Source organism: Eretmochelys imbricata, chromosome 7 (assembly GCF_965152235.1).
Source record: "Eretmochelys imbricata isolate rEreImb1 chromosome 7, rEreImb1.hap1, whole genome shotgun sequence".
NCBI lineage: Eukaryota > Metazoa > Chordata > Testudines > Cheloniidae > Eretmochelys > Eretmochelys imbricata.
Genome location: NC_135578.1, coordinates 45,841,098 through 45,860,834, shown reverse-complemented (window position 1 = coordinate 45,860,834; position 19,737 = coordinate 45,841,098). Strand labels below are relative to the sequence as shown.

At 40.5% G+C, this 19,737-nt stretch overlaps 1 protein-coding gene across 1 annotated transcript in view; it reads right to left on the bottom strand.

Moving 5' to 3' along the window:
* Positions 1-19,737, bottom strand: part of DOCK3 (dedicator of cytokinesis 3) — a 608,598-nt gene that overhangs the window by 165,494 nt on the left and 423,367 nt on the right. Inside the window, exons 12-13 of the mRNA XM_077821606.1 lie at positions 14,018-14,078; positions 13,002-13,149 (exon numbers count right to left, since the gene is read on the bottom strand). Coding sequence (XP_077677732.1) covers positions 13,002-13,149; positions 14,018-14,078 — 209 coding nt within the window. The remainder of the gene's footprint in view (positions 1-13,001; positions 13,150-14,017; positions 14,079-19,737) is intronic.

Here is a 19,737-nt window from a genome sequence, read left to right as displayed (position 1 = left end):
TTTGACCTCTTGGACTCTATGGACTTGCTTAATCATTTACTAACCCTTTTAAAGCTACTTTTAAATGGAACCTTAACATAAAGTGTCATTGTTCTGATGATACAGATAAATGATCTGGTCTTGTTCCTTGTCTTGTCTAATTTATATCGCTAAGAACTTGTCTTTATATCACTAAAATTGTCTTACTTTATCTATACTGATATAGTTAAAGCAGTATGACCTTCCCTAGTGTGGATGAAGTTATACTAGTATAAAAATCCTTATAGTGGTATAGCTTATTCCCATATTGGAAAGGGAATAAGCTATACTGGTATAAGGCACCACTGCACTGATATAACAGCATTCAAACTAGAGGTTGTACAGGTATACACAGTAGAATCTCAGAGTTACAAACACCTCAGGAATGGAGATTGTTTGTAACTCTGAAATGTTCATAACTCTAAGCAAAACGATATAGTGGTTCTTTCAAAAGTTTACAACTGAACATTGATTTAATATAGCTTTGAAACTTTACTATGCAGAAGAAAAATGCTGCTTCTAACCATCCTAATTTAAATGAAACAAGCACAAAAATAGTTTCCTTACCTTGTCAAATCTTTTTTTTTAAACTTTCCCTTTATTTTGTTTAGTAGTTTATGTTAACACAGCACTGTACTGTATTTGCTTTTTTTGATCTCCGCTGGTGCCTGATTGCATACTTCTGGTTCCAAATGAGGTGTGCGGTTGACCGGTCAGTTCGTAACTCTGAGGTTCTACTGTAGCTACATCAGTAAAAAACCAAAACCACCCCCCTACCCCGATCTTTCCTAACTGATATAGTTCTTCTGGTACAAAAACTTAGACCAGGACTAACATCTTCTCAATTCTGACTACTGGCCAGGTTATTTTGAATATAATACAGCTGCAAGACTTCTTAAGATGTCTTTGAAGTCATGATATTTTTTTCCTCAACAGCAAAGAGTGAGTCCTAGTTATTCTGAAGTAATGTTGGCTTGTTATTAAATTAAACCTCTGCCCTACTGATTTTCCTCATTTGTTCATCTTTACAGACCATAGCTTTCAAATGCTGGAAAGACGCAAAACTTCAGGAAGATAAAAGCAGTTTACCCCGAGGCTTTCCTTGTAGGGTCTATTTTCTTGTATGAAGCATGTTAATTCCTCTTTTTTAAAAAGGCACATAATGTTGGCAAAATTAGACAGGAGAAAAACCAACTGCTGTCAAGACAGACAAAAACATCAGCAATTTTTCAGCATTTATGTTCGTGGAACTTGAGCACTCAATGGCATAAGGAGTAACAGGCTAACTGTAAAGAAGTAACTGGTCATTTTCTACAGCTTTCACATTACAAACCCATGTTCTTTCAGGTAAAATGAGTTACCAGAAGCTCTCCTCTAGCCTGACAGCCCTTAAGAAAATGTTGAATATTATAACTGCAAAAAGTTGTGTGGACAACAGGGAATAGGATGCTATATATCAAGCATACCATCTGAGTGTGCAAAAAAGAATTAAAAAGTAAAACTAAATTTTCCCAGAATATGTTCAAAAGGGAATTAAATAACTGAAAAGTTTGGTAGTGTAGTATGTATAGACCCCTTTCACTTGTAGACCACTGGTTTCAACCAGATTTGTAAGGTCTCAATCTAAATCTTAGTTGTACAGGTGTCAATATCCCTCTCCCAAGTCACATCTGGCATATCTGTTGGCTGTTGCAGAATGATAGGTATAGAGAATGAACTACCCTCTCACTCTTAAAGAGGATCTCTGCAAAAAAAAAAAGAAGGTGAAGTACATAAGGGGAGCAGTGTAGGGAAGCTTGAACTGATGTTATCCATGTTGTTCTGAGGGTACAGGACTTTAGTTTACAGAGATGAACTGTTCCTTTCTCCAGCCTTAAATTTACTTTTGAGGAAAAGTGGTTTTTTTGTACTTTTTATCTTAAGATACTGCAGATTTGCATCTCTGCCTCATGTCAGTGTTGATATCTATTGTCTAAATAAATGCTTCTCTTTGTATTGTGTGACACTGTACTGTACTGGTAAATTCAATAATTCAGAAGATTTCATAAGGCCTACACAGTACATTTAGAATTGTTTAATTTAGATACAATTTAAAAGCTTTCCCACCCACTGCATGATGAACAAGAAATCCCTTTGCCATTTCTATGTCCCCAAGCTGTCCAGCAATAGCATAAGGAAACTAAGTACTTTCTTGGAGAACACTCCTGGCCATTTCTTTTCTTTTTTATTGAATGAAAATAGCTGTCTGTCCTGATAAAGCTAGGAACTTCAAATCAACTTTATATTCTCTCATCCTTTAACCTGATAAATTGGATAGTGCTACAATCCTGGGTAACACTGGCTTCCATAAATGGGTCCAACTCCCTCTTGAATTGATTTTTTGGTTTAAATCTATTGCTGATTCTGGCAGCTTGTTCCATATGCCAGCCATCATTTGTGTTAAGAAACCTGGCCCAAACTGCTTATACTATAATCCCTCATTAATTTCATTCACTGACCTCTTGTTTTTGAAACAATATTTCTCTCAGTTAACTGGCATTAATCCATTCCTCTCCTTTCAAGAACCTGGAATCCTGTCACAGGTCCCTTTCTTCCTAAACTACTAAAGCCAAGTATAGCTGGTCTTTCTTACACCAGAATATCTAATAAATTTGATCTTTAATATACCTTTCTATTCTAAGAAAGATCATCCCTATGATATATGAACAGAATACCAGACAATATTTGCAACATGATACCATTTATATAACACAAGAATACGACTGCCAATTTATGCTCCTCTATCTACATCGCAAGATTTTGTTTGCTTTCTCTGAAACAAGCAAACATTGAGCAGATGGTTTTAACACACTACCCACAAGCAGCCCCATGTCACTTGCCTACCCTGCATTCTGTATTGTGGCTCGTTTTAGGAGAGCACATCCAAGTTAGAGCAGTCCTTAGCCTATTCTACCTTATGCCAGAGGACCTGTCTGAGACAAAACTGGCCCAAAACCTAGGTATCACAAATACCTAAAGCCTAAAGCCATTTTTGCACCAACCACCCTTTTAAGTTGCACTGTATACTTTTTGGCCAAAGCCAAGGATCTAGTTCTAGCTGCTTAATATTAGGCATCCAAGTTTGAAAATTTAGACCTAAATACATTCATCATCAATAAACTTTTCATAGTTTTCTTTGGGCATTTTACTAGTGATCAAATATATTTCTATTTAAATAAAAAATTCCTCCTTTGCAGTCCAAATTTCCTTTTTCGCTGGTTGCTTCCATAGTAAATTCACAATGGTGAATGTTTTACACACAACATTAGGCTATAATGTCAAACACTGTGGGGGAAGAAGTAAAATGAAGGCTCTACCCAGCTGGGCAAATAGCAATGAAGGAGTGTTGCAAAAGGAAAAGCATTTAGGCAATATACTTGCAATGAGAGAAAGGAATTTTAAAGCCAAAAGGTTCGGTGTCAGATGAGGAAAAAGGAGAAGAGAGTAATAGGACTGTGGAAGAGAAGACAAAAAGGAAAACTGAAAGCAGGAATAAGAAAAAAAGTGAGATCATTTTGTAAGCAGAGTCAGGATGAGCTCCACCCTGACATCTGGTGGTGAGGTGTGGCAAGTTGTGGAAAAGAACTTCAGGGGTGATCTCATTTGCATAGGCACACCCACCCGGCCTAGAATGAGGCCATAGCTGCCCATATGGTCACTTTGGCTGCTGTGGGATCCCCAGTGTCTCTGTTATTGGGGCAGGAAGAATAAATTGTTATTACCCTGATTATGGGAATCAAGGACAGTGGAACTGTACTTGGCCTTTTGTTATGATGGAGGGACTCGCCATCAACTAAGTAGCACTCGCTAGGCAAGGGACATGGGTTCCAAAACTCTGTGAATTGAGAGAGGCTGGGGACAGGTATTAATACTTGGTGGTATGGGCCCCCCTGGTAAGGGCCTTGCATGCTAATTGCACTTCCTCCTCTCTCCGCTGCGGAATATCAGAGCTAATTTTGATTCCATTAAGGAGTCTAATTACAGGCTGCTGAGCTGAATTCACTTTGGGCTAATGGTACACCAGCACTGAGGCTCCCCTGCTACAAGCTGAAATCACAAAAGAGCTAAACATACTAAGAGCTGAAATCACTGAGTGTTAAGTAGTGGGGGAGCCTGAAGATATATGGTGAAGCAGTTTGCGGGACGGTGAGCAGAGCAGCTGGTGGAGCGGAGCAGTTTGCGGGATGGCGAGCAGAGCAGAGCAGCTGGTGGAGCGGAGCAGTTTGTGGGATGGCGAGCGGAGCAGCTGGTGGAGCGGAGCAGTTTGCGGGACGGCGAGCGGGGCAGAGTGGAGTGGCTGCTGGAGCGAAGCAGTTTGTTGGATGCCTAGAGCAGCTCATGGGGCGGCTGGCAGAGCAGAGCCCCATGGAGAGGTGGAGCCATCAGCTTTGGACCACATAAGGTGCCCCTTAACCCCCCCCACCCCAATCTCCACCCAGATTGGGAGGTAAGACTCTGCAGATAAACTTTTGAACTCTGGGGCTGCCCTGACCAGGGACAGAGACTTTTGGGTCGTTGGACTTTTGGGACTTTGGGTAATTTTGGGTTGCAGGACTCAAGAACCAAAGGGAAAGGACATGCCCCAATTTGCTTGGGGTGGGTTTTTTTTGGCTCATGGGCTGTGTTATGAATCCTGTTGGTGGTGTTTCCCCAACATAATGCCACATTGTTTCTTTCTGTTATTAAAAGGCTTTTTGCTACACTCAGACTATGTGCTTGCGAGAGGGGAAGTACTGCCTCTTGGAGGCGCCCAGCGGGGGTGGTATATATTTGTCCCAGGTCACTGGGTGTGGGCTTGAGCCGGTTTTGTATTGTGTTATTGGAATGGAACCCCTAGATACTGAACCCGGCCCTTGTTGCTGCCAACTCTGACAGGCAGAAGGGTTACAATTTTAAGGGAAGAGGGAAAAGAAAACCAGTGGAGATAAGGTAAAAGGAGAAAAGAATTAAAGACAAAAAGGCCATACAGAAATATAAAAATACAGGCGACCAGGAAAAATGAAATAAGAAATGATGTATACATTTAGATTTATTAGTTTTTACTTCATTTTAAAAATAGTTTTATGGGTATATAATTAAAATGTATTATTAATAAAGTAAATCTTTTCATGGTTTATGTAATGAGCTTATAGCTGTGATATAACCTGTGATATAACCTTTGCAAGGTTATAACATGACTGCAGGATTAAGAGCAGGAAAAACTGGATTGTGAGAGGAACTATCTTATTCAGACATAAATCTGTAACAACAAGAAGGCAGGCTCTAAAAGAACGGTAACATAAACTGAATTTTTGTACAATCGTTCTGATTTGCACACCTGTAAAATCTCTGTTTAAATGTTATATACCTTTCAGTCTCATTTGAATTTCCTATATTCTTCATCTGAAAAAGCTTATCTGGCCCTATGCTGAGTAGCTCAGTTATGGCAATTGTACACTGTGAGGGTATGTCTACAGCAGACTTGGGCTTGCGGAGCTCAGGCTAAGGGACTGTTTAATTGCAGTGTAGGCGTTCGGGCTTGGACTGGAGCCTGAGCTCTGGAATACTTCCTCCTTGCAGGGTCCTTGTCATAAATATAAAGGGAAAGGTAAATCCCTTTAAAATCCCTCCTGGCCAGAGGAAAAATCCTCTCACCTGTAAAGGGTTAAGAAGCTAAAGGTAACCTCGCTGGCACCTGACCAAAATGACCAAAGAGGAGACAAGATACTTTCAAAAGCTGGGAGGAGGGAGAAAAAACAAAGGGTCTGTGTCTGTCTGTATGCTGCTTTTGCCGGGGATGGACCAGGAATGGAGTCTTAGAACTTTTAGTAAGTAATCTAGCTAGGTACGTGTTAGATTATGATTTCTTTAAATGGCTGAGAAAAGAATTGTGCTGAATAGAATGACTATTCCTGTCTGTGTGTCTTTTTTGTAACTTAAGGTTTTGCCTAGAGGGATTCTCTATGTTTTGAATCTAATTACCCTGTAAGGTATCTACCATCCTGATTTTACAGAGGTGATTCCTTTATTTCTATTTACTTCTACTTCTATTAAAAGTCTTCTTGTAAGAAAACTGAATGCTTTTTCATTGTTCTCAGATCCAAGGGTTTGGGTCTGTGGTCATCTATGCAAATTGGTGAGGATTTTTACCAAACCTTTCCCAGGAAGTGGGGTGCAAGGGTTGGGAGGATTCTGGGGGGAAAGATGTGTCCAAACTACGTTTCCCAGTAAACCCAGTTAGAGTATGGTGGTGGCAGTGGATATTCCAAGGGCAAAGGATAAAATTAATTTGTACCTTGGGGAAGTTTTAACCTAAGCTGGTAAAAGTAAGCTTAGGAGGTTTTCATGCAGGTCCCCCACATCTGTACCCTAGAGTTCAGAGTGGGGGAGGAACCTTGACAGTCCTAGAGCCCAGTCTCCAATCCAAGCCTGAAGATCTACACACTGCAATTAAACAGCCCCTTAGCCTGAGTCCCACAAGTGCGTGTCAGCTGACACAGGCCAGCCATGGGTATTTAATTGCAGTGTAGACATACCCTGAGACAAGCTAAAGCTGTCAGGCTCCAGCCAAACCAGAAACACAAAACAAACTTTTGCTCTACTCAGGCAACAATTCTTTCCCCTGTGTCTATACATGCTTCTCCCCTGGCTGCAAAGGAAAAGCTTTCTCCCACCCTCAGCCCCAGACAACTCCTAAACAGTAGAAGGTGCCCACACTAGATCTCAACCCAAGCTGCTACTTTTGCCACAAGGCTGTTTCCTACACCTACTTTCACCACAAATTCACCTCATTCATTCTTTAATCAAGGGTTTACAAGAAATCCTTTCTTTATCACATAGTCTCTTCTCATTTTCCCACCCACAGCTTCCTCTACACTGGGAGCACCACCCTGACTGCTGATATGAGGCCTTCAGACTGTTCTAACTTATGCTGAGGGGATCTGTCCATAATACACCAGTTCCAGGATTGGGGAATGCAATGGTGGCTGAGAACACTGCGAATCTTCCATGAAGGCATAAAGAGTATTGTTAAGCCTGAACTTCCTTTAGTATATGAGGAAGAAAGGTGCAGCCCAACTGTCTCGGAGTGGGGAAAAGGTCAAGATCCAGAAACAGAACACTGTTCTATTAAAAGGCCTGCACGGTGTGTGTAACACAAGAATAAGGTAACATTCAATGAAATAAAAAGTGGAAAATTCAAAACTAATAAGAGGAAATGTTTTTTCATACAACATGTAGTTAAATGGTGGAATTTATCGCTAGACAAAGTTGTTGAGACCAAGAAAGCAGCAAAATGCAAAAAGCAATTGGATATTTATATGGATATCAAGAATATCGAGAGATGTTGTTATTAATGAAAATATAACTTTTGGAAGGGATATTAACTTTGTACTTCAGAGCTTAAGACAATCACTAACTAACAGAAATCAGGATGAGACTTATATGTGGGTCAGATTATTCCACATATGCCTGCTGCAAGGTTCTTAACTCTGGTTCTGACCATTTGTAAACAGAATACAGTACCAGATGGACTGCTTGACTAGATGGACTGCTGGAACACAGAAATTCTATGTCCCTGTGTGTGTTAAGTTAAACTTAAAGGACCTGGGAGGATGCACCCAAAGAGTAATGATGGAGCAAAATAGGTTAACAAGCTCACTCGTTTAACTCTTTAACTGCAATTTAAAAAAAAGGAGGAATAGATAGATAATGAGATATAGACCTTTCATCTTTAGGTCACTGGACTGAATCCACCCCAAGTTGATAGTGACTGAAAGTTAGTACCATCTAGTGGCATCTATAGTATTTGCAATGGATTGGTAGTGTCAGTCTAACTCCTAGCACACAGATATCCACATCATAAAATCTCCACCAAACTGGCCAGCTTGATAGTCTGGGCAGAGAGACATAAGAATGGCCAGGCTGGGTCAGTTCAAAGGTCCATCTGGCCCAGTATTCTGTCTTCCGACAGTGGCCAATGCCAGGTGCCCCAGAGGGAACGAACAGAACAGGTAATCATCATGTGATCCATCTCCTGTTGCCCATTCCCAGCTTCTGGCAAACAGGCTAGGGACATCATCCTTGCCCGTCCTGGCTAATAGCCATTGATGAATTTATCTAGCTCTTTTTTGAACCCTGTTACAGTCTTGGCCTTCACAACATTCTCTGGCAAGGAATTCCACAGGTTAACTATGTGTTGTATGAAAAATTACTACTTTTGTTTGTTTTAAACCTGCTGCCTATTAATTTCATTTGGTGACCCCTAATTCTTGTGTTATGAGAAGGGGTAAATAACACTTCCTTATTTACTTTCTCCACACCAGTCATGATTTTATAGACCTCAATCATATCGCCCCTTAGTAGTCTCTTTTCCAAGCTGAAAAGTCCCAGTCTTATTAATCTCTCCTCATATGGCAGCCTCCATACTCTTAATAATTTTTGTTGCCCTTTTCTGAACCTTTTCCAATTCCAATATATCTTTTTTGAGATGGTGTGACCACATCTGCACATAGTATTCAAGATGTGGGCGTACCGTGGATTTCTACAGAGGCAATATGATATTTTCTGTCTTCTTATCTATCCCTTTCTTAATGATTCCCAACATTTTGTTTGCTTTTTTGATTGCCGCTGTACATTTATTGGATGTTTTCAGAGAACTATCCACAATGACTCCAAGATCTCTTTCTTGAGTGGTAACAGCTAATTTAGACTCCATGATTTTATATGTATAGTTGGAATTATGTTTTTCAGTGTGCATTACTTTGCGTTTATCAACACTGAATTTCATTTGTCATTTTGTTGCTGAGTCACCCAGTTTTGAGAGATCCTTTTTTAGCTCTTCGCAGTCTGCCTGGGACTTAACTATCTTGAGTAGACCAAGAACCATATGACACTTTTGCTCCAGAATGGCCCCTTATGGCCAAGGTTGAAACTGGCTAGTGACCTTAGGGCCATGCAAATGTACACAGCCACTCTTCCAGACCCAGATGCATATGGCTAATGCAGCACCCAGAGTGCTTATTTCCCAACAGCAGTTCTGTCTGATTCTGCAGTCAATGGGGCCAAATGATTTCCCCTTTTCTCTCCATGGAAAAGTTAACTTTATGCACAACCTTCTGGCTGCCTGGTCCATTCAGGGAATTAATTGAAGCTGTAAAGCTGCAGCCTGAAGGGTGGGGTGATGGTGGCTGTGGAAACAGCATATAGACAAGAATTGGCCATTCTGGGTATGCAAAAGTGTGAGCACCTGGTCATAGGTAGGGAGGATCTGGCTAGGTCACTACGTGTATTACTAGTACTTCACATAGAACTCTGAAAAGAAACTTATGGGAGCTCTGTTGAAGCACAGAAGTAGTTGGCAGTGTAGGGAAGTGCCTAACATGCTTTATCTGATTTGTGGTTAAATAGAGGACTTCAGTTCCCAACGCTGTCAATTCAACATCTTTCATAAGTAAAAAAAATTCATTTAAAATTTAGAAAAGAAATTAAATAATTGTGAGGTCTGAGGGGTAATCTGTACCATGTTAAACAGTGATGTTTATGAGGGTTACTGCAATATGAAAGAAATATAAATATCCTATAATATAGACTATATAAAATGTAGGTCAAAAGAAACAGTATACACCACAAGAGAAATGACAACACTGGATGCTATGACACATACTTCTAGGTACAGTGTAAGCATCAATTCAATTATGGTATGCCAGCCCACGTAGGGAGTAGAAAACAATAAAATCCACCAGTAAAATAGTGAGGATTCCATCAGGATACTACATCTGATCCTGCAACTTTTGTATTTTTTACTTTAATATTGTATAGTGCTTTATTAAAAAAAAAAGCAAACAAAAAAACCAACCAAAGTCTCAATGTACATTTAGGATAAGACTATGTTTAAACAGAGTGCACAATTCTTCATGTGAAATTTTAAATTCTAAATCCTGATACTTTTGAAGAGAAAGATAGAGCACTTCATCCTGTACTACTGGTGGTGTCTCTGCTAAATGAGGAAGAAGAAATTAGAATTCTTATCTTCAAATCTAGCTTCCTTCTGGCATTCACAACTTTCTAATAGATACATAAACTGCTGATAGACTGAAAGGAAGGTATACAGTTTAAAGTATACAATTATACTATGGTTCCTAAAGTTATATTATGCCATTATAAACGCAGACAATGCTTTAGGGCCAGATTTTCAAAGATATTTAGGTGTCTAAAGATGCAGGTAGGAGCCCAGTGTGATTTTTCAAAGCTGCCTAACTCCCATTGAATGTATGCACCTAGGCACTTTTGAAAGTTCCAGGTGCCTAAGTCCCAATGGGAGTTAGGCAGCTTTGAAAAATCCCACTAGGCTCCTATGTATACCTTTAGGCACCTAAATATCTTTAAAAATCTGGCCCTTAGTTACTAATACTGATGAATAGCTTTTTGTCCTGAAGTGGGCACAGTGCACAAGAACATAAAACTGAATCTAAACAAAAGGTATTTGAAAAGACACACATGTCTGAAGGAGAAGTGCACCAGTGACTGAATCTGCTTTAATGGAAGCTGGCATGAGCTACTGCACATTTTCTGTTATTTAAAGAGGTGGTGACTGTGAGAACTGATGAATATTTTCTCACTTGTTTCAGAGAGCAAGTTGTCCATAAGAAATTTTATGTTTGCCAATTTTCAGCATCCTTACTGAATGCTGCAGGACCATCAGCTGCTAAACAGTACAAAAGCCTTACTTTGTTTGACACCTAAACCTCTGACCCAACACAAGATCCATCTATCATTTCTCCTACAGCTAGTGTTAACAGAGCCCTTCAACAACAAATGCATGGCATAGCTTGTACAGACTGAAAGTACATGTAGATTTCAATCCCACACAGATCTACTAAAGAATTTCAGAACTGCAAGCAAATCACTTTGAAAATAATCTGAATTTACTGCCATAATTCCCAAACCAAACATATATTTTAATCTCTATTAATGCTCCTAAAACAAGAAAGCACCTTCAATCTTGAAAATCTGAGTATTTTACCTTTTAAAATTAAAAATATTTCAAACTGTAAACCTTTGAAAGCAACAGCTAAAATACTAATCCTTGTTATTGCAAAACAATCTATCAGGGGCGAAAGAACAGCTCACGGTTGCTTTTAAGGCAATTAAAAGTCTGTCACTCAAACACTAGTATGAAATGGAATTTAAATATTGATGGGAATGTGCAGCTAGAAGTAAGTCTTGGGTCAGGTGTGTGTGGGTATTTATTCACTAATCTGATTAGCATATTTCAAAAGATGAAGGTAAACTACTAGTGGATCTCCTGTGCAAAGTGACGGTCTATGAACAATCCCAGTACACCGAGGAAATAACTGGCAATGTTCTCTGTTTAATTAACCATCAGAAAGCAATATTGATCCAATAAAGCAGCCTCTGTGAGCAGTTGTGAATAGAAGCCAAACAGACAATTTCAGTTTATCCTGAAGAATCTGACAGATTTATCTTAAGCAGGTCAAAGGCAGATGATGCCACTGAAGTTAAAGCTAGAAGTAAACTGCATATTAAAGGTTCAAAATAAGATGTCAATATACAAACTTGACTGAGCAATAGAAATATGCTTGAACTTTTCATGCTTTTCCATCAGCAAAGTCTTCACTCGTATTATGAAAGACAGTCAACATTTCAGTCTTTAACCCAGTGGTTCCCCGGCTTTTATTTATATGCGATAGACTGGTCTATGGGCTCCATGGAAGCCCCCACAACCCTTTATGGCATGGCAGGATCTCTGCTTTTTTCTGTCCAGTCTCTCTTTTTTCCCCTTAGTCTCCCTGTTTACATGCTTTTTTTTACCCCTTCATCTCCCCCCGCCTTTTCTGCTTTCCATTTTCATACATTTTTGCTCTCTTATGTTTTGCTGCCTTTTCCTGGCCACCACCCTCCTGCCTGTTTCTCCCCTTACCAGAAGTGGGGGTGTCCATCAGAAATCTGTAAGCCTGGACACATGCTCCTGAAGACGTACTCTTTTTGGGAGCAGAGACAAAGCTTCAGCTGATGATGTGCTTCTTAAAACTGTAGTCAGGTATGCATGAGTGGCTCCTATAGCCACGTGCATTTGGAAACAGCCTCAAGTGCAGGGAGGGAATGTAGTTTTTCAAAGAGATGCCAAATGATTTAGTCACAGCAGCACTATTGTAGTGGACATTCAGAGTGGATCTATGGTCATGCAGCTTTCCCCACCCTTACTGCTCCTTTCCTCTTCCCTGCACCCCCGTGCCCAAACCTAGACTTCTCTCTCTCTCACCCCCAGATCGCAGAATGCTGCTTTAGCCATTCTTTAAGCTTTTAAAAGTTACGCTTAGTAGCACTGAGAGCAACATCAGTAAGAAACAGGAAAAAGAACAGTTTATGAATTCTCCCCAGTGATATATATTCAAGGAATATTCCAAAATGTGTCTTCTTGTCATGCAACCTGGCTGAAACATCATATCTTTAAAATGAAGCTGCATGTAGTTTTAGTATATCTCCCTCAGGCTCACTAGCTGTCTTGCAGCTGTACGAAAAAGCAAGGGTAAGTAGAAATTTCCCTGCTCATGCTCTCCCCCCTCATCCCCAAGTTTGCTTCCCTATGAAAAGAAACATCTAAAAAGTGGGGTACAATGGTTATTCTTTAAAGAGCTCAGCATTAGCATCAGCCAGCTAAGTAAAATGAATTAGAAGGCTGGAGAATTCATCAATGTAAGCATCACACGCTTGCACATTTCTGCAAGAGATTTATTTAGATTATTTGTTTGTACGCATGAGAGCAGGTCATGCTAACCTGTCAGGGAGAGGAACTCACAAAAAATTATAAGTCCTTTACATGTCATTTATAGCTCAGTGCTGAATCTCTGGTTTGTGGCACATGCGTATTCATGTAGTATTAAGACACCTAACCTATACTAATCGCTCACTCAGTTTCTTTCTCCCTCTGGTGAGTTACTCACGTGTAAACTTTGAGAACAAAATCTTTTTCTTCCTTTAGTTCAGAGATTGATTGAAGTACATCCATGATGCTCAATACTGCACAGCCATAGGGGCGACGATAATGTAGGTGGGAGGGGCCTTTTTTGGAATCATTTAGCAGCATGCGACCTGAAACAGACAGCTTGGTTAGAAATTAACATGCAGTTGCTCTCTCTGCTCCTATCTTTCTGTTGTCTCTATGTGAGTGTGTATACATACATACAGTATAAACTACAGTACAGAACTGTCTGTGTCCCTCTTTTCATATTCTTCTATATATGAATTATGCAGTCAATTGTTACATAGAAACTTTTTAACTGGGCCATTTCTGTAGACTGACTATTATTCTGATTAAATTATTGTCCCATTAAGAGATGAGATTTTTAAACAGCCTGAAAAAACTAGAAATAAAATACTGTACATTACACAAATACAAGAAATATTTACCTGGCCTCTTCTCAATTAAAACACCGATATCTTAACACCTTGGCATTGGCTAAATGCATCCCCATTAAGCAGGTTTTTTTGCTAACAGTGTGTCTCAAAAAGCTGCTATTGCCATTTATGGTCACTGGGCACACAACAAAAAAGAGTTCCCTGTATTTATCCATCTGCAAATGATTTATAATTCTGAATGACCAGGTACGCTGACATCCTCTCCAAAAAGTGAGCTTTATCTCCCCCTTTCCTACATCTTGCGTGCAAAGTTTAGAAGGGTACATGATAAAACTGATATCTTCTCTTTCCAAATGGGTATTTACTCAAGTCTTGTGTTCCAGATCAAGAAAATCACTGTCTAGCAATTACTAAAATGTATTAACACTTATGTATAATGCCATGATTTGAAATTCTGTTTCTACAAAGAGGTAGGGTCTGTGATGGAGCTTTCTAACTGGTTAAATTGATCACAGCGTCAATTCAGTATAAGATAGGTTTTAAAAATATTTTTCATTTTGAGCTAATATAAAAAAAAATTAGTTAGCAAACCATACTGTACCTATTCGAATTACATGTGCAACTATGTACAAGTCTCTCTTCGTATCCTTGCTGCTGAGATCCTAACAAATTGGAAAAAAATAGAAGCTGAAACAAATAACACTACAAATAACAAATAACACAACTTTTGACCTTAAAGAAGGTCTGCAAAATACTCGTACAAACACACCCCACAAATAATAATAAATAATAATATTTTTCACGTATTTAACTCCTTCCATCTTTAAATCTGTTTTACAAAGGTGGGAAGGTTATGGATGAAGAAAAATTAGGCACAGACAGGTTATGTTTTGGCTAGCAGAGTTCTATAAAAGAAAAAACAAAAATCAACTGTCTACCTTGGTGAGGAAACTATGTTGGAACTCTGTCAACAGTCATTTTCAAACATGTATTTAACGCTTTGATCCTAACACACCCTACTTGAGATGAAATCTATGAGCTGCAGTACTACACAATATTAGGAAATTAGGCAGCTCTGCCGCACTGCCCCGCACTGTCTGCTAGCCACTTGCAGGGCATCTGTATGGAATCCCATGCATGCATTCATGAGGCATTATGTCTTGTTCCAAGACTCCTCCGCTGACACATCCTTTGGGGCTGTAGTTTTACAAGCAGCCATACTCTGCATCCTCACACTCTCCTCTCGGACTACTGCTTGTCAAAACCCAGAGTGGAATACACATAGGAACCACCACTTGAAGAAGAAAGGGAAGTTACTTACCTGGTTGTAACTGGAGCTCTTTGAGATGTGTGGCCCCTATCTGTATTCCACTACCCACCCTCCTTCCCCTCTGCTTCAGATAATGATTGGATTCATGGTAGAGAAGGAACTGGAGCGGTGGTCAGTTCACCCTGCCCCTTATATTCTTGGTGCAAAGCATGAGGATGGCAAGGGCGCAGGAGCGGACCAACGGACACTGCTTGCAAGAATTCTCTCTCTCTCAGGCACATGGAGCACATGCATACCCACAATGGAATACACACAGGGACCAGTACTCAAAGAAGAAAACAGTGTCTAAGAGTCATTTAAATAGTTGTCATTCATGGAATACTTAGAAAATTATGAGGTTTTGGTTCTGTTACTATATTAAATGTAAAAAAGTCATAGTAATACTAAAAGGAGAAAAAGATACCTATAGAGATTCTAAATAAAATTGTAACTTAACTCATCCTTATTGTTCCTAGTAAGAGGGAACAGTCGTCTCACTTCATTTGATGACCCAAGATGAAAAAACCCCAGGCATTTTACAATCACTAGACTTAAGAAGATGAGAACAGGATGTTGTAGCAGCCTCAGTTCCAAATCTAACAGCTATGAGGCTTATGTTTGACCCTTAATGTTATTTTAATATAACAGCTGTGGATTCAAATTTTTCGTGTTTTCTTTCCCTTCAATTAAACTATGGCCTCCATCCTAGTGATGGTGGCATACTCCGAAATGTTTGAGTGAGGAAATGTTTCAGCATTATTAGGTTTGCTTATACAATAAGGTGGCTTGTTCTACTACTAAGTTTTGTAAAATATAAAAAACTCAACTTCGTTTCTCAGTAGCAAATTTTCAAAATGAAATCACTCCTAAGTCAAATGACACTAAAGCCATTGTGAAAAGAAAAGAAAAGACACTTTTTAGTAAAGGTAAAGGTGGAGAAATTCTGATTTTGCAATTTTATAACTTAAAATCAATTTAGAGAATTAAAAAAGGGTTGTTTTTTTGTTGAAAAGAAAATATGAATCGTACCTGTCACCTTGCATGGCAGATTTCTGTCCTATGTGATTTGAGAGAGGAAATCTCAAAAATTGAGGTTTATGATAGCAATGCAGACAGACAGTGAAATATAGAAGTACAGCTAAAATAAATGCATATGGACAGCTACACTTCTAACGACAGCAAAGATCATATTTTATAAGCAAAGTTCTAAGAGAAAAATTCTGCCCTTTACATATGTGGCCATGCATGCCGAGTGGGGGGAAAGAGGGACGGGGAGAGAGGGAAGGGGAAGATGTCAACCAGAGCTGTATTTCCAGCATTAGTCTCATACTGCTAGCACAGTGCAGGATGGTTGAAGGGGAGCTATAAACTGATGGGGATATCTTGCTACTTACTCCTTTGAAAAGAAATAGTGTATTTCCTTGGCTAGAGCATGCTGCTTATTGTAAATATCATGCTGGGGACTGGCCATGTGTATTACTTTAAAGGCCGGGAGGGACCATCATGATCATCTAGTTTGACCTCCCAAACATTGTAGACCACAAAACCTCACCCATCCACCCCTGTAATAGGCCCAAAACCTCTGTCTGAGTTACTGAAGTCCCCATATCTTGATTTAAAGACTTCAAATTACAGAGAATCCATTGTTACTCTCGTTTAAACCAACAAGTGACTCATGCCTCATGCTGGAGAGGAAGGCAAAACCCCATCAGGGACTCTGACAATCTGACCTGCGGGAAAATTCCTTCCCGACTCCAAATATGGTGATCGGTTATGCCCTTAGCATATGGGTGAGACCCACCAGCCGGATACCTGGGAAAAAATTCTCTGTAGAAACTCAGAGCCCTCCCCAGCTGGTGTACCATCTCCGGCCAATGAAGATATTTGCTAAAGGCAGTGGAGGCTGGGCCATATGCCATTGTAGGCAATCATACCTTCCCCTCCATAAACTTATCAATCTCAGTCTTAAAACAAGTTAGGTTTTTTGTCCCTGCTACTCCCCTTGGAAGGCTGTCACGCCTCTGATAGTTAGAAATCTTTGTCTAATTTCAAGCCTAAATTTATTGATGGCCAATTTATATCCATTTGTTTGGAGTTGGGTTTTTTCCCCCCAACACTGGCCTTTAACTTAAATAACTCATCTCCCTCCCTGGCATTCATAGGCGCCAAGTCCGTGGGTGCTCTGGGGCAGGAGCACCCACAGGGAAAAATTAGTGGCTGCTCTGCACCCACCGGCAGCCAAGCTCCCCTCCTGCCCCCCCGCTCCCTCTCACCTCACCTCCTCCCCTGAGCACGCCTTGTCCCCGCTCCTCCGCCTACCTCCCCCGCTTGCCACTCCAAAACAGCTCTTTCGCAGTGTAACAAGCTCCGGGAGGGAGCGGGGAGGAGGGGGAACAGGGCGCACTCAGGGGAGGAGGCAGGGAAGAGGTGGGGCTGGGGCGGGGATTTGGGGAAGGAGTCCAATAGGGGCAGGGAGGGGGCGGAGTTGGGGCAGGGACTTTGGGGAAGGGGTTGGAATGGGGGTGGGGCAGGGGTGGAGTCGGGGCTGGGCCGGGGGCAGAGGGGGGGGTCGAGCACCCACTTGTGCCAGAAGAAGTCGGCACCTGTGCTGGCATTTGTCCCTCTGATGTATTTGTAAAGAGCAATCATATATCCATTCAGCCTTCATTTTGTTATGCTAAACAAGTCAAGCTTCTTAAGTCTCCTTTCATAAGGTAAATTCTCCATTCCTCTGATCACCCTAGTAGCCCTTCTCTGCATCTGTTCCAATTTGAATTCATCTCTCAAACATGGGACATCAGAATTGCACACAGTATTCCAGATGAGGTCTCACCAGTGCCTTGTATCATGGTAATAACACTTCTCTATCTCTACTGGAAATACCTCACCTGATGCATCCTAGGATTGCATTAGCCTTTTTTTCATGGCCACCTAACGTTGGTAGCTCATCCTGTGATCAACCAATACACCCAAGTATTTCTTCTCCTCTCTCATTTCCAACAGGTAGGTCCCCAAAAATTCTTGTTGTTAGTCCCTAAATTCATAACCTTGCACTTTGCACTACTAAATTTCATCCCATTTCTATTACTACAGTTTTCAAAGTTGTCCAAATCTTCTTGTATGATATTCTGTTCCTCCTTTGTATTGGCAGTACTTTCCAACTATGTGTCATCTGCAAATGACTTTCCACTTTTTGTGCAAACATCAGTAATGAAAATGACCGATCTCTGAGGAACTCCACTAGTAATCTCCCTCCAGGCTGACAGTTCATGTTTCAGATTGATCCATTGTATTCTCCCCTTTAACCAGTTCCTTACCCATCTTTTGATTCTCATATTAATCCTAATCTTCTCCAATAGAACTAGTAATTTTCCATGTGGAACTGTATCAAATGCTTTACTGAAATCCAGATAGATTAGATCTAATGCATTTGCTTTGTCTAGAAAATTAGTTATCTCCTCAAAGAAAGAGATAAGGCTGTATGATACGATTTACCTTTTGGAAAACCATGTTGTGTTTTATCCCAATCACCGTTTACCTCTATGTCCTTAACTATTCTCTCTTTCAGAATTGGTTATCAAACCTTACATACAATTGAGGTCAAACTAATGGGCCTGCAGTTTCCTGGATCACTTTTTCTCCCCTTTCTTAAATATAGGTACTATATTTGCTATTCTCCAGTCACAGGATACGATCCCTGAGTTTGCAAATTAATTAAAAAGCCTTGCTATTGGGTTTACAAATTTCATGTGCCAGTTCCTCTAATATTCTCAGATGGAGATTATTTGGGTGCCCCCATTTGGTCCCATCAAGGTGTTTGAGTTTAGCTTCCATCTCAGATATGGTAATTTCTACTTCCATATCTTTAAGTGTTTTCCCTAGCTGGGTGTAGTCTTCCTTGGTGCATTCCTGAGAGAATCTAGCAGTATAGTTTGTTCCCAAGTGAAGGACTATTGGGGGATTCTTTCCTAATCTCATTAGGATTCTCTTCAGCTTTAGGTCCACATCCTGAATCTTAGCTCCTGGCAGACAGTACAACTTTTTGTTCTCTGGATCAGCTCTGGGGACAAGCCTCTTTTTCTTAATAGGGAGTCCACAGTCACTTAGACCTACTTCTTCCTGGTGTTGGTGTGATCCTCTGTCCATCCCCCTTCTGTTTTTAATGGCTGCAAGTCTTCTTATCTTCTGTTCATCATTCCCTATCCTCCTAGGGCTCCAAACTCTGGCTATCTCCATTGTCTTTTCCCCTCTTCTTATAGGGAACCAGCAGTTCTTCTCTTCTTCCTTGCTCTTCCATTTCTGTTACTGCCTGCCTCTTCCCTTCATTTTTCAACTCACTGAACCTGTTCCTCAGCTCTATTTCTCCTTTGGTAGCCAGTCCTTTCCTCTGCTTTGCTCTCATAGCCACAGACTTCTACTGGCCACTCCCCTCATTCAGCAGTCTACCCTCACAGTTCTCTGGTCCATTATGTATCCACAAGTGTTTAGGTTTCCCTTTAGCCTCCTGTCTCCTTCCCTCCATTATTCATTCAAATACTCTTCAATACTCAATCACAGTTTCTAGCGGCATCTCCAAACCATGGATCTTCTCTTCCATCAAACCACTCAGCCGGAACTTCATAAAAACAAAGCACCTTTCAGGTACCCACTCCAGAATGATATACATCCTGCAGATTCTACCTCCAGTCATTTTCAACATCTCTTCCATTTTTCAGTTCAGTAGCAGAACTGCCTCTGTAGCCTCACTTCCTAAGCTCCTGTCAAGAAGCAAAAACACCCCACAAAAATACCACTCATGCCCTCCTCCAAACTCTGCCTTGCAAATTCCCCCTCAAATTCCCATTTTCAGTTCTGTTTGCTAGGTTCTGTGCTGCCTCTGCTCTCTAGCTAGCAGATCATGCCTCTTTGGGGCTGTGGAGTGTTGGCCAGCATTGAGGCTGCATAAAATTTTCCCAGTATTCTCTCTCTCCTGCTGCATAGATAAGGGGTAAGCTTTCTAGGCTCTCTTTACT